Source organism: Triturus cristatus, chromosome 7 (assembly GCF_964204655.1).
Source record: "Triturus cristatus chromosome 7, aTriCri1.1, whole genome shotgun sequence".
NCBI classification, from domain to species: domain Eukaryota; kingdom Metazoa; phylum Chordata; class Amphibia; order Caudata; family Salamandridae; genus Triturus; species Triturus cristatus.
The window spans coordinates 1,716,089,670-1,716,103,626 of NC_140590.1; the positions used below are offsets into that span (position 1 = coordinate 1,716,089,670).

General features: G+C 38.1%; 1 protein-coding gene across 1 annotated transcript in view; it reads left to right on the forward strand.

Moving 5' to 3' along the window:
- LOC146812866 (alpha-2-macroglobulin-like protein 1) overlaps nt 1-13,957 on the forward strand; it is a 252,930-nt gene that overhangs the window by 39,993 nt on the left and 198,980 nt on the right. The window contains exons 6-7 of the mRNA XM_085619942.1: nt 2,159-2,315; nt 4,971-5,055. Coding sequence (XP_085476068.1) covers nt 2,159-2,315; nt 4,971-5,055 — 242 coding nt within the window. The remainder of the gene's footprint in view (nt 1-2,158; nt 2,316-4,970; nt 5,056-13,957) is intronic.

Genomic DNA, 13,957 nt, shown 5'->3' on the forward strand with positions numbered 1-13,957 from the left:
CAGGGCTAGAATCTTAGTTTTTTCTAAGAGCCTTAAGAGCCTTATTTACAGTGTGAAAGACAGGATTCTCTATCAAAACATGGAGGATATCCCATCTGCGGTATTACCAGTATGATAGGCTATAATGCACTTCTGATATAGTGGCCGGGACAAATTGCCACATTTGTGTCAGCATATCATGTCAGCCAAACTATAAATAAGTCCTAAGTTCAATTTTAGCTTGTCCATACGTTCAGTGAGGCGAGGCAGTTGCACAAGGCAGGAGATGCAGGGTTAGGTCCTGTCAGCTAGATAAGCAGCTGTGTGTTATAAACAAATCAAGAATAAGCCATAGGATCTTATCAAGATGAAATCGTGGGTGGGAGTATAAACGCTGGACAGCATGGGACATTGACTGGCGCTCGAGGGAGACATCTTGAAGTAATCCATATAAAAAGAAGCTAGTGTCAGGCATGGAACCTGATGCCCACATCTTAACATCTCTCTTTTTCTTAAGGGAAACAAAATAGAGTTGTTGTTTTTAGTCTGTGGAATACAGCTTACTCTATCCAAGGGCAAAATCTGCTGCCACCTCTCGAAGTAAAAAATCTAGGCTAAATCTTAAATTCCACCATGACCACTGAAGTCCAAATCAGCATATTTGATAATTGAAAGTTCAGTAGCCGACACCTTGTGCCCTGAGTTTTAAAATCCTCTGTTGCCTTACTTGCACTGTTTACGAGCACTGTGCTATCACTTTCATATGTTACCCAAAGCATAATTTTTGGGTGCAATTGACATTGTATCAGCATTCAAAATATCATTATTTTACTTACCTAAAATTAATTACACTCATTTGTTATTGTCTTTTTAAAAAAAAAAAAGTATTTTCTTGTGGCACTAGACACCTATTGCGTGTGAATGCATGTCTTGAAACATAACAGTATTTGAAGTATTACTTAGTTAATTCTGAAGGAACTGCTATTACTTATGCTATAGAAATGGAAATAGAAAAAGGGCTTTATTTTTGCCAGGCGTATCTTTAAGACTAACTTTGGAATGTCAGCTCTTTAGAAGATATCCATTTATTATACTTATTTTAAAAACATGTATATGTCAATTAAGGTGCCTTCTTCAAGTAGCAAACATTTTATACTGTTCTTTAATTGGGAGGCAATGAAATGCTTGGGCGACAGAAGTGTTTTTTTTCTTGTTTCCTGGTTTTATTTTGGGGTTTTCTTTTTTTTATTGTTTGGGTCCCTACTACTCATGGCATTGCCGTCTTAATAATCTGTGTTTCTTGCAATCTTCTATATTTCTGTACATCCCCAGCATTGTTATATTCGGTTGACTCAAGGTCTTCTTTTCTCCTTGCTATATTGTTCCTCGCTGGTGGCTTTCTCTTCTTTACACTCTATTGCATTCATAACATCTTCTTCTTTTTGGTCTGATCTATATTGTTCTTGAAATTCTATTATAATATTTATCTCCTATGAATGTTTGTAATCAGCTTTTGTACTATACTTTGGCAGCCATGTATTTTTATTTTTAATGTGTGTACTATCCACATTGTTTTCAGTTTTTATCTATTAACTATCATGTTCTAATCACTTTGTTCCGGCACCTGTTTTTTGTTCAATATTGTCTTTCCTAATCTTTGATTTTGCTCCTCTTCTTTTTTTTGGGTGTCTGCTATTCTTTTTACAAAGGTTCCTACCTATCCTGCTATCTCCTTTGCTGTTTCCTTCTTACAATATTACATTAACAAATTTCGTTTTTTTGTCAGTGTTCTTTGTGTGTTTCCTCTTATCCCCATTGCATACCTCCTTGCTGTTATCTTTCCTTCAATTCTCATTTTTAATGTTGATGAACTTTTCTTCCATTCTGCATGCTCAATAACAATATTTCTTTTTTCAGCTGTCATTTTCCTGACCTCCTGGCATTCTTCAAATAGACAACTGTTTTCTTCTTGGTTATTCTTGAGTTCCTTCTTTATTGTTTGAACAGTTCATTACATACTTACATATGCATTTCATCTTTTGTTTATACATGTGTGTGCAGTTTTTGGATTAGAAATGGTTTGCATGTTAAATACCTTTTCCTGGGGACAAGTCTGTGAGCATCATATGTTACATGGGATTTCTCCCATCCTAAACTCATCATGTGTATGTTTGTTCAGGACCCGAACAGTAACCGCATTAGTCAGTGGCTGGAAGTGGTTCCGAAGCATGGCATCGTTGATCTGTCCTTCCCGCTGTCAAGCGAGCCTCCTCAGGGGACCTACGTTATTAGCATGGGAGATGCTGCTTCGCATCTTTTCCAAGTGGAGGAATATGGTAACGTATCATGGGGCATCCAGGCAGAAAGCATTGGTTTGGAAATGTTGGCAGTAAAATGTGATCAATAGAAGGTCCTACACCTAAAGTGAGTTTCTTGGTAAAGTTACATTAAAGTACTCTTAGACCACATCATAGGCCAGGCAGGGTCGGTCTGGGATAGAAAATAGACCCGGGCTCCAAAATAAAAGTGGCCCTATTAGTGAATTAGAATGCTAAAAAAAAGTGGCTCATGTTTACAAATTGGGGCAGTTTTGAACCTGTAGGCACACACCCTTATAATAAGTATTTAGCAAGAGATGAAACACTACATGGATATGAGCTATCTGTAGGCAATGTTTGTTTCAGTATCAGGTAAATCAAAAGTAAATACTGGCCCAGCAGACCATAAAACAGGCACACAAATAGCCAAAAAAAAGTCCCACACACTGACCTGTCAGACCAGCCCATCAGACACTGCCTGATTGCCCTATGGGCCAATCAAACCCAAACACCGTGAGGTTGCTTCTTGAGTGTCTGTGGGCTTGCAACAGCTGATGCTGTATTACACCAACGCAAGATGAGATTTCAAAGCATTCCCAGAAGCAAAATGATTGTAATTTTTGTCAGGTAGCAACAGCAAACTCTGCTGTTTGGCAAATGGTCCATAGTTTGCTTAAGCACGTCTATGGTTTATTTTGGATTTGGAGTAACAAACAAGTTGATCAACGGGAAAGTCTTCTTTGAAACTATTAGCGCGCAGCAGACGGCTGGTAGATCACCTGGTGGACTTTGCCGAAAATGTGAAAGATCACCAATTTCTAAATAGCAAATGATCCTGTCACCAGTGGTTCATCAAGCCATTATGAGATTAGAGTTCATTAGAGATTCTTCACTTACATATCTTATACTGGGCAGGTTCCGAGAGCAGAAGGCTACATGCCCCCCAACATGATCGCCCTATCTGTAACTATCTAACCATTGTTCACCTATAGCTGGTTGACCACTCACAATGCTCCTCTGCCAAAAATTTAGTCTTAGCCATACATAAGCATTAATTGCATAGATAAATCAAATAATACTTAAAGAATGAATTGATTGAATTGAGGGGAGTCACACACCCATTGCAAGAGCTGTGGTGGGAAGGTTAAGATTAGGGTCCATCGCAAGAGGTCAGCTGATGTGGAGACTAAATTAGAACCATTACAATTACCTGGGATCTTTTGGGAAAAGGTCACCTAGACTAGTCTAGCAACTGGATTTTTGCAATCTGACAATAAGGGCTGTGTGGTCAAGCATATTCATTCATTACTTATATGCTGTCCAGTGTGATTGTTGTGCCTGGGGACTCACCTTCCTGATGAAGCTCAACAAGACTGAAACGTGTCTGCAGTCGTTTGTGTTCCTCTTCAGAGCAGAGGCGGCCTAAACGGTCATGCCGAACTGCCACTTTGGGGTGGGGCCAACACTGCTTAGCATGTGGTTAGTCCTTTTCTGTAATAATATAGGCAAACACAAAACAAGAGAATAGAATGCTGCCTAGAGGAATGATTAGTGAATGAGACTATGTCGCAGTCCATCACTGTTTTCCATTCAAAGTGTAATTCATTCATCACTGCTGCTGCCAGGAGTGTGCCTGCATACGCCATCTTGAATATTGGCCAATAATTTAAGATCCACTGGATTCACCTGGGGTTTCTTCAGAATTTAAAAAATGAATTCAGTGAAACATGAATTATACTCGGCTTGATGTGGGGGCCCCAGATAACATGTGTAAAATATGCACCTAATTGGCCCTTCTGATTTTGCCTCCAACCCTGATAATAACTTAGACCAACTCTTCAAAAATGCCAAGTTTGTTCTCCTTACCTCCATCCTTATGCATGCCATAGAATCTTGTTCTTCTTGTGTTTGGTTTGTGAAGTTGCCTTTTAGTCAGAAAGAGAAGGTGTGATTTGTCCTCATTTTTTTTCTCTGTTTGTTAAATGTTTAAAGCCTGTTTGCCTGTAGACATGGACAACCCAAGTTTGGTGGAAAGGGAAAATGTTCCTGTTTGTGAACCAAGTTCCTAATTCAGAGGACAATGCATTAACAGAATTTTCTCCTCTATAGGAAGGTTATGGTGGAGGAAATTCAAGAGAGGAATTCTGCTCCAGATATATAATTTCGTACAAAATTTTAAGGAATTTTTTGTTACTGCCCTACTCTAGATTAATCACTAAGTTAGTTTGGTGCTTGTCTTCATTGCACATTGGCAGGTGAGGGACATGCAAAGGGATGCATAGTGCCTCACCAGTGTGCATGTTGCTGCATGAGAATGAGATGTTTCTGTCTATGCAGGGTTTAGAAAGAGCCAGCATCAGGCAGATATGTCGAGGAGTTGGGAAGGGTCCCGCACAAGTACATATGTTTAAAAATATCATGACTCTGGAAATCCACCAAATGTTTCACGACATTTAAGAGATGTTCTGGAATTTACATCATGCAAAGTGAAAATAAATTTAAATCTTATGACGTTTTTGTCAGAATGAAAGGTACTATTTATTTATGTTTTAATGCAGTTACACGATGTCACAATTTAGAGAAAGCTGACGAGCATTATGTTTTGTGTGCCATGATATTTATGTACACACACTCACTCTGAATGATCAAACTCCTCTTTCTCACCCCCCCCAGTCTTGCCCAGGTTTGAGGTCCAAATAGAGCTTCCCAAAGTCGTCAGCATTTTAGATGAATATTTGAAGATGCAGTTGTGTGCCAGGTGAGGTGAAGTAAGGTTTTTTGGTTTCATTCCAGCTGTCACTGTGTATGATCCTTGGTGCAAGGGAAACATGTTTCTCTGTGTAAATGTGTGTATAAACCCGTGTGTTGAACTTCTTTGCCCCATGCATTTGGAAGGTACCAAATTTCAGCTTTCGACTTTAGAAAATGTTTCACTGAATATTTTTTGTGAGTGTACTCCTAAGCCAAAAAGTTGCTAACCTGGCTGCTCATACATAGCATGCGTCTTTGCATTACAGAAACAGAGCACCAGCACCAGGGTAAGAAAACATTGGCTAGCACTGATTTTGGCATGTTGAAATGCATCACTAGAGGTGTGCATAGGTTTTTACTATGCAAGCTTAGTGTGTTGTGACGTTACTGATTATCGGCCTTCACACAATTCCTGGAATGTACTGTTTTCCTCTCTTCTCATCAGTGCCCCAGTGTGGATTTTCTATTAACTCTTGCCTTTGCTCAGCATACATTTTCACAATGTTTCTAATATTTTTGCGCTAGTGTTAACTGGTTGTTGTCACACCCAGTTTGTGATCCCTAGGATACGCAAGAGTTTCTAGACCAAATTGAGGTTACTGAGTTTGATTGCCTCTAGCGTGTTCAGAGGACTTACTAGGGCCTGAAATCTGGGTGCCAAGTGCTCCACTTTAGCTCTTAACTCTCAGGGTAGCAGTTTGAGCACTCCCAGGCTTATACTGGGAGGTGGTGTGAGGTTAGAGACTCAGAACTCAGCATCTCACAAAGTAACTCCTAAAAATATGATGGTCCAGCCATTACTTTAACTTGGTAAGAAAAAGCAAGTTACTCTACACATCATGGGCAATATATATATTTGGCTCGACATCACCTCCCAGAAGGAAAATTAAAGGGACAGCACTTGATCGAAGGTGAAACTCGGTTATTTTATTTCACCGAGATGAAGCACAGGACGCGTTTCGGCTTCGCGCCGTAAGTTCATCAGTATTATATCCTGGTTACGTATATCACTTTGGGTGCATATTATATCGACATAGAAAACAGACTCAAAGAAATATGCTTCGGAGAGGCGCCATCTTAACACATGTTAACAAACAAGGAAAACGAAAGAAAGTATATACAATCCACTCGTAATTAAATTTCGTTCCTGGTTTGTGAGAATTCATAATTCATTCTTGAACTAAATTTGGAAACACGGCATGATTTGTGTTTCTGTAGTGATAATAATTGTTAACGACTGTTATAGGCAAGTTTCTATTATCATATGCAATCAGTCAATTACTGACAATTCAGCCATATAAGATAATAATTAAATCAAAAGTTATGCTATTCTTTAAGTACGCAATGACAGTTGTTACCTCAATAAATGGTGCCTCAAAATGTACATCAATAATTACTGCACTTGCGGAAAAGTTATTAAGCCCTGAATGGGAAAATCTGAGAGCGTGTTGCTCATGCAAAATACAATTCATTTCTACAATACGACTCTCACTAGCTTTCAACAATTGATCATACATGCAGCTCTCAGAACATGGCATGAACTCATCCTAGACGAATCACAAGTTCTTCTTCTGTATTTAAACCATTAGGCATGGTAGTTTGCAGATCAATTATAAACCTAGATTCTAACCTACGTAGCTTAAGCTCATGATTACCACCCCATTCGCTTGCAGGAATGTGATCTAAGCAGTAAAATTTCAATAAACTCCTGTCGCTGTTATGAAATTTAGAAAAATGCCTTGCCACAGGATAGGTAAAATCTTTTTTCTCTATTGCTCTGGCATGCTCTAAAATACTGCGTTTTGTTGGGTGTATGGTGCTCCCAATATACTGCATATTGCAGGGACATACCAGACAATACACACTAAACGGTGTGTTGCAGGTCATGAATTTATTGATGACTCTAGGTTGTGCTCTACCGGGAATCTTGTATGTCAAGGTCTTTGAACTATGTCTGCAGGCCTTAAATATAGAGCAAGGAAAAAGTCAGTCAATGTACGTAGTCTAGGATTGTATGGGATTGGTTCATAATGACTATGTACAAGTGTATCTTTTAAAGATCTTCTTCATCTAAATATCACTTTAGGATAATCCGGTAAAGTCTTTCCTATTACCGTGTCTGTTTGTAAGATGTGCCAGTTACCACACAGTATTTTCCTTAGTGTACCTGCATTGTTAGAGAAGGTAGTGATGAATCTAAAGGTTTCACTTACTTGAGTATTAGGTCTCTCTTTATCCGGTAACAGACAGTGTCTGGGAATTCTTTCCACTCTAGAGTCTTTGTAAGCAGGTCTGGACAGTAACCTCGTACCTTGAATATCTCTATCGCTGCTGATGCTTCAATGTGAAAATCTTTATCTAAGGTGCAGTTTCTTTTGAGACAAAGTGATTCTCCGTAAGGTATGCTATTTTTCAAAGATTTTTGATGACTACTGTGTGCCTCTAATATAGAGTTGCCTGCAGTCTTTTTCCTAAATTGGGAAGTGCATATTTTTCCGTCCCTAATAAAGACCTTTAGATCTCAAAAAAGCCACCTCTGTGGTACTGAAATGCCAACTGAAATGTAGATTCAATGAACTGTTGAGTTCTACTACATATCTCTCTGCATCAGTTTGGGAGCCCTTCCATAGTATGAATAGATCATCTGTGTATCTATACCATCCTATTATACACATGACCCAATGATTTTATTTTTCAGCCCAGGCCACCTGCTTCTCCCACCAGCCCACGAAGAAGTTTGCGTAGCTGGGGGCAAAGCAGGTGCCCATGGCTGTGCCCTGTATTTGACGGTAATATTGCTTATTAACCAAGAACATATTATTGGTTAATCAGAACCATAAAAATTCAGTCAACATTTCATTATGTTCTGCAAATTTTAAGGATCTTCCTTTTAAGAAATACCGTATTGCCCGTAGGCCATTCTCATGTTCAATACAGGTATATAAACTGGTGACATCAAGGACAATCATCAGCATGTCAGGTTCCCAAGAGATATCCGCAATGTTCCTAATAAAATCAGCAGTATCCGGGATGTATGATGGTAACATCCTTACAAACTCTGCAAGAAAGATATATATATTCTTGCATACATACACACAAACACACATATATATATATATATATATATATATATATATATATATATATATATATATATATATATTCAAACCACCTCCAATTTCACCGCAGAAATCAGACTCCGACACTCGGGTGAGCTTCACCATTCAGCTTGAGTTTATTTTATCAGCTTGACGCGTTTCGGCACACCTGCCTTTCTCACACTGGGAAGTCAATGAAAAACACCAGTTTTAAACACGCCAGGAAGGTCACATGATTTGTTTGATACAATGGATATAGTGAACAGACTGCACAAATAAATATCATCATTAGCATTGCTCAGACCAACTTACAATTCATTAGTTAAAATCACTAATAAATCCACATATATAGTATTTAGAATTCCATATTACATATGTTAAAATACTCTATAAAATTGTAAGACTTAATTCATTTGAAAAAAATTATTATTTTTGTTTTGACATGAATAAAATCGTACAATGTCCACAAAATATAAGATTTAAAATTCACACAATTAATCGCTATTTCCTAATAGGCTCTTAGGATAACACGTAGTTTCAAATATCAATCATGATATACTATGAATTGCCTTAATTTTTCTTTTATAGAGTCAGTCATAATATCCATTTGCAAAGGAATATCGGGCAAGTGCCCAAAGATTCAGTCATATCCAATCCATGATTCTGTTAATGAATAAAAAACAGATTGTAATTTAGTAAGAGTCATTATTAATAAAGTGCAAGTGCATTACAGTACATCTGATTTATAGTACAACATTCTTAATTTCTGTGCAAAATAGCATTTACAGTAAAAAAAAAAATTTTGGGTACAAGAAAAAAAAAAAAAAAATGTTACAAGTTAAAATATTTGTATAATTTTCCTAAATGAGTTATATAAAAATGCTTCAGTGCCTATAATAATAAGTATAATATAATTATTATCACAGTATAACTCCACGGAGTTGTATGGGACATAAATGAATACATCATACTGCTTGTGCAAATATTTATATGCTCCACTTCCGTTTTGTTATAGGCACATAGTATTAACATTTTGAAAAAAGATTTTTATTATTTATTTTCATCAAATGACTCAATATACCACTTTAGTTTATCATGATGGTACAGACTTATTATTCAATAAAATACAACTGTTATGTGACCTATATGTTGTTTCTAGGTGTTTACTATTTGGTGTTAAAAATTAAAAAATTATAAAATTCAAGTAAAGAAATGGATTATTGAAAAAATTCTTCATATCAAATGTACATGTAAATCCTCCTCAATATTTAAACCATTCGGAATTTTGGTATATATATATTGCATGATAAAGAATGTTATACTCGTATTAGCACCACAGGTATAATCAGTGTAAAACAGAAATACCACAAGTGTTTATATGATTGGAGATGTGGCGGTCTCATTTCGAAAGTGGAATTTGATTTCTTGAAAAATGATTATCCCGTCACGCCCCAACTGTACCTCCTTCTCAAGATCCATAAGAATGCTCAGACCCCCCCAGGCAGGCCGATTATATCTGCAATTGGCAGCCTATTTGAAAATACCAGCAGATTTATAGACCATTTTTTGCAACCTTTTGTTAGAGAACTCCCAGCCTATATCCAAGATACGGGCGATTTCCTAGCAAAAATTTATGACCTAGCCTGGCATGACGACTATATACTTATGACTCTCGATGTACAAACTTTGTACACGAGTATCAGACACAAAGACGGCCTGAATGCACTCAATCATTATTTAGGCACCAGACCCATAGGGTTACACCACCATACACTCATGCTTCTACATATGGCTGAGTGGTGTCTGGAGAACAATATATTCATTTTTGACAGGCTATTGTATAAACAAGTACAGGGAACTGCCATGGGTACCTGCTTCGCCCCCAGCTATGCTAATTTGCATATGGGCTGGTGGGAGGAGCAGGTACTCAGGAAAAGGCACGAAAGTATTTTCATGAATAATGTCATTCTATACAAAAGATATATAGATGACATTTTTATTTTATGGAAAGGCACTGAACAGAGCGCTATTGACTTTGTGTCTGCTATTAATGAGAACTCGCTAAACCTGAAGTTTACAAGTGCCACCAGTAATGAGTCCATTTGTTTTTTAGACTTGGAATTGTATATAGATAATCAACATATACAATCAAGAACATTTAGGAAACCCACTTCTGGCAATGCCATCCTTCATGCCAGCAGTTTCCACCCACGCAATCTTATCAATAGCATCCCTTATGCTGAATGCCTAAGGATGAAACGTAACTGCAGCACCCAAGACAGCCTTAAGAGATCCACAGACAGTCTGTTTCAACGCCTAAAAAACAGGGGTTATAATACCACAACATTAAGTTCAGCCAAACACAAGTGTGACAAATTTAAAAGGGAAGATCTGATCTTCAAGGACAGCCAAAAACCCACACACAAGACAGCTGACAACACTCCCCGACTCATTGCTGGTTACAACACTTACCACATGAATCTGAGAGATTCTATACAGACACTGGCCTCTAGTGCGTGATGACCCTATAATAGGTCCTATGTGCCAAACATTTCCCCAATTGACTTTCAGAAGAGCAAAAAGTATGCAACAGGAACTGGTCACCAATGCACCCACACTCACCAAGGGAGGTACTTGGCTTAAACCACAGAGAGGCTTTCAGAAATGTTCTAAATGCAAAGCCTGTAAATACGGGGTGAACACTAGATCTATCTCTCTTCCTTTCAGAAAAACCCCTTTTGAAATCCGGGGCAGTTTTTCTTGCAAAACAGATTTTGCAGTATATGTCCTTCGCTGTACCTGCAACAAAACATATGTAGGGAGTACGATACATCCTGTACATGTCCGGATACTGCAACATCTAAGGGCCATCACTAATGATGACCAGACATATCCGATAGCGAGACATATTAACTCACAGCACGATGGCAAAATAGATGACCTATCCTATTTTGTCATTGACAGCATTCCTAAAAACATAAGGGGAGGGAACAGACAATTACGTCTGAGACGATTAGAATCCAGATATATCATACTGCTGGACAGCAAGATCCCCAATGGGATGAACACTGACGAAGCGTTAAATGTACATCTTTAGAAAATCACTACAAATGTCTACCAGCTGTGTATGCATCTCGCTCCTGTATTCTGATCCGAAACATTGGTTCTTTCCTTTTTTGTATAACCTTTTTCGTATCTTTAAGGCACCCACACCTGTTAATTTCTCTTTTTATCTTTTTGGAACACTCTGTATGTCGGCCCACTTGGGCTCAAATAACGAACATTTTACAAATATGGCATATTGTATTTTTTGACGAACTGTTTAATTGTTAACCTTCAGTGATGCAATTATTTTCATATGAAAGCCACAACATTAACTGTATAACGTCTACACACTAGTGTACTATTTCAGTCTCTATAGCAGGTCTTGGTTTGATTATGCCACAATGTATTAATTGTTTCTTATTTGGTTGAAACTACAGTGTTCTTTTAGTATAATTCTTAATCACTGTTTCGTAATTGTCGCTATTCAACACAGACACAACCGAAATTTCTTTTATGTCTATGACTAGTGTTGCTGTGACAACCATGGTGGATTGTGCCTTGTCTTTCGTATATAAGCAGACACTATAGAGGGACCTGATGTAGTGAAGAAGACGGTTGTATCCGTCGAAACGCGTCAGGGCATCCTTTGGAAATAAATATTTCTTTGATATATCGTCCCACGGTGTCAGCGCCTGTCTTCGTATGCCTGCAGTTCAGGACTGGTTCAAATATATATATATATATATATATATATATATATATATATATATTCTCAAGAAACAGCTGCTCAGTTGCAGGGGCGCACTCGGGAGGCAGAAATCATGCGCAGGCATCAGCAGAAACTCCCATCATTGGAGCTCGTCTGACGCGTTTCGGAAAAAGTTCCTTAATCATAGGCTGACTCGAAATTTTGCTGTGCTAATGGTATCTTTATTTGAATATCTTCCCTCCAATGGGATGCTTTGAATAAGCTATCTTCCCTCCAATAGAATGCTTGAATAAGCCCCAGCTTATTCAAGCATTCAAGCAAGAGGAGAGGGAGGATTAGCTAGCTAGTCCTTATCCCCACATTATATATGTATCATCAAGAAGAACTAGTTTCAGTGTACGTGATAAAGAGGGGCTGTATGTTTAAGGTAAAAAGAGTTTTTTTTCTTTTTTATGAAGCCCTCACCCACCAACCTAGTTGGTGGCATGCTTCATCATCGGGCCCACCTGGTGACACCGAGTGTGTCCCTGATGTGCTACAACGCCTGTTTACAGCGGAGCGGGTATTTTACTGAGTGTGCAGTGATGTGGTGTGAAAGTGACATTTAAAACTGTACAGTGGTCCCATTACCCACAGGGGTTTATTTGAATGTTTGGGCCACTGGCAGTAGTAAGAGCAAAGTGGTGGATGCGGGTGGAGTAAAGATTACGAACTCCTACATCCAACAGACAGTCTACATGTTTCAGCCGGGCCTTGTGTATGTACTGGCTTTCCTCAGGACCTTAAAGTGAAAGTGTGGGATCTAAACTTAAGTGTAGTATTAGACCAAGAGGTGTGATGCATGCTCTAAGGTGCACTAAGTGTAAGAGGGGGATTCCCTCTCAGAGCATTCCTGTAAGGCAAAGACATGGAGGCAAGAACAAACAAACATACAGACTAACATACAAATATTTGTGAAATTTAGCATTGTGCTAGAAATCACGTACATAGTGATACTGCTGCGGTGACCTGCAAAGATGCGGAAAAACCGGCGGTGTAATGCCAAGGTGAAGGCAATATGTGGAATTTGCCGAGTTATGCGCTACTGTGTTAATGGTTGTGCATCTCAGCGGGTAACTGTGCTATAATTCTTACATTTGCGATTAGCAAGGAACGCCTCATGTGCCTACTTTGCCCAATTCAAGAAATACCTATTTGAATGTTATTGAGACACTGTACTTTCTCTTGTTGATAAGGATGCAGGGTTTGAATGCCATCAGAGGAGCGTTTTGTTTTATTGAGGCGGATCAGTTGAGTACCAATTAGTTAGATAATACATATTTACCATGCTAGTCTGCTCTCTCAAATGCTACATGAAAATATAACGTATTTCATATGTGCCCAATTCACCTTAGATTATATATGCACAACCATTAAAATCACTACCATATAACTATGTCCAGCTATGTATATTTTTCGGACATTGTGGACAGTTCAATAACTCTTTATGCGGCCAGTTGTTACAACTAATTAGAGTTCATATTGTTAAGCTCTGAAACCTGCACCAGATATTTCAGGTTCCACTCTTTATAACAACTTTAAAATAAAATACGTTTTTTTCTCAGAGGTTATGTTAAAATGCCTCCCATTCTGACAGCTCTCATAGAAACAGCCTCTTTTTTTTTTTTTTTTTTTTTTTAAATAACATTTTGTGTAGAACTACTGCTAGTTTGTGTGAAGATTGGTAGAGTGAGGAGTTGAGTGCAGGGGCTGAGTAAGCCAGCTCTAGGCCTATATACGTGTTTATTACATTTTCTGAAAAAAATATTATCTAATTCTTTTGTGCTGAGACAATACACCATGATTTGAGTTAATGAGACACTCATTTCTGAAATGTTAATTTATGGAGATGTTAATCAATCTGCTTTTTCTGGAAATTTTTACTGCTTTCCATCTGTATGGCAATAACTAGACTTTCTATTTACTTTGTTTAAAACAAGTACTAGTCATTTCTGAATTTGACCTAAAATGTCATAAAGTTTCGGTGCTTGGCAGATTACTAAAGCCACCTAGGCCTT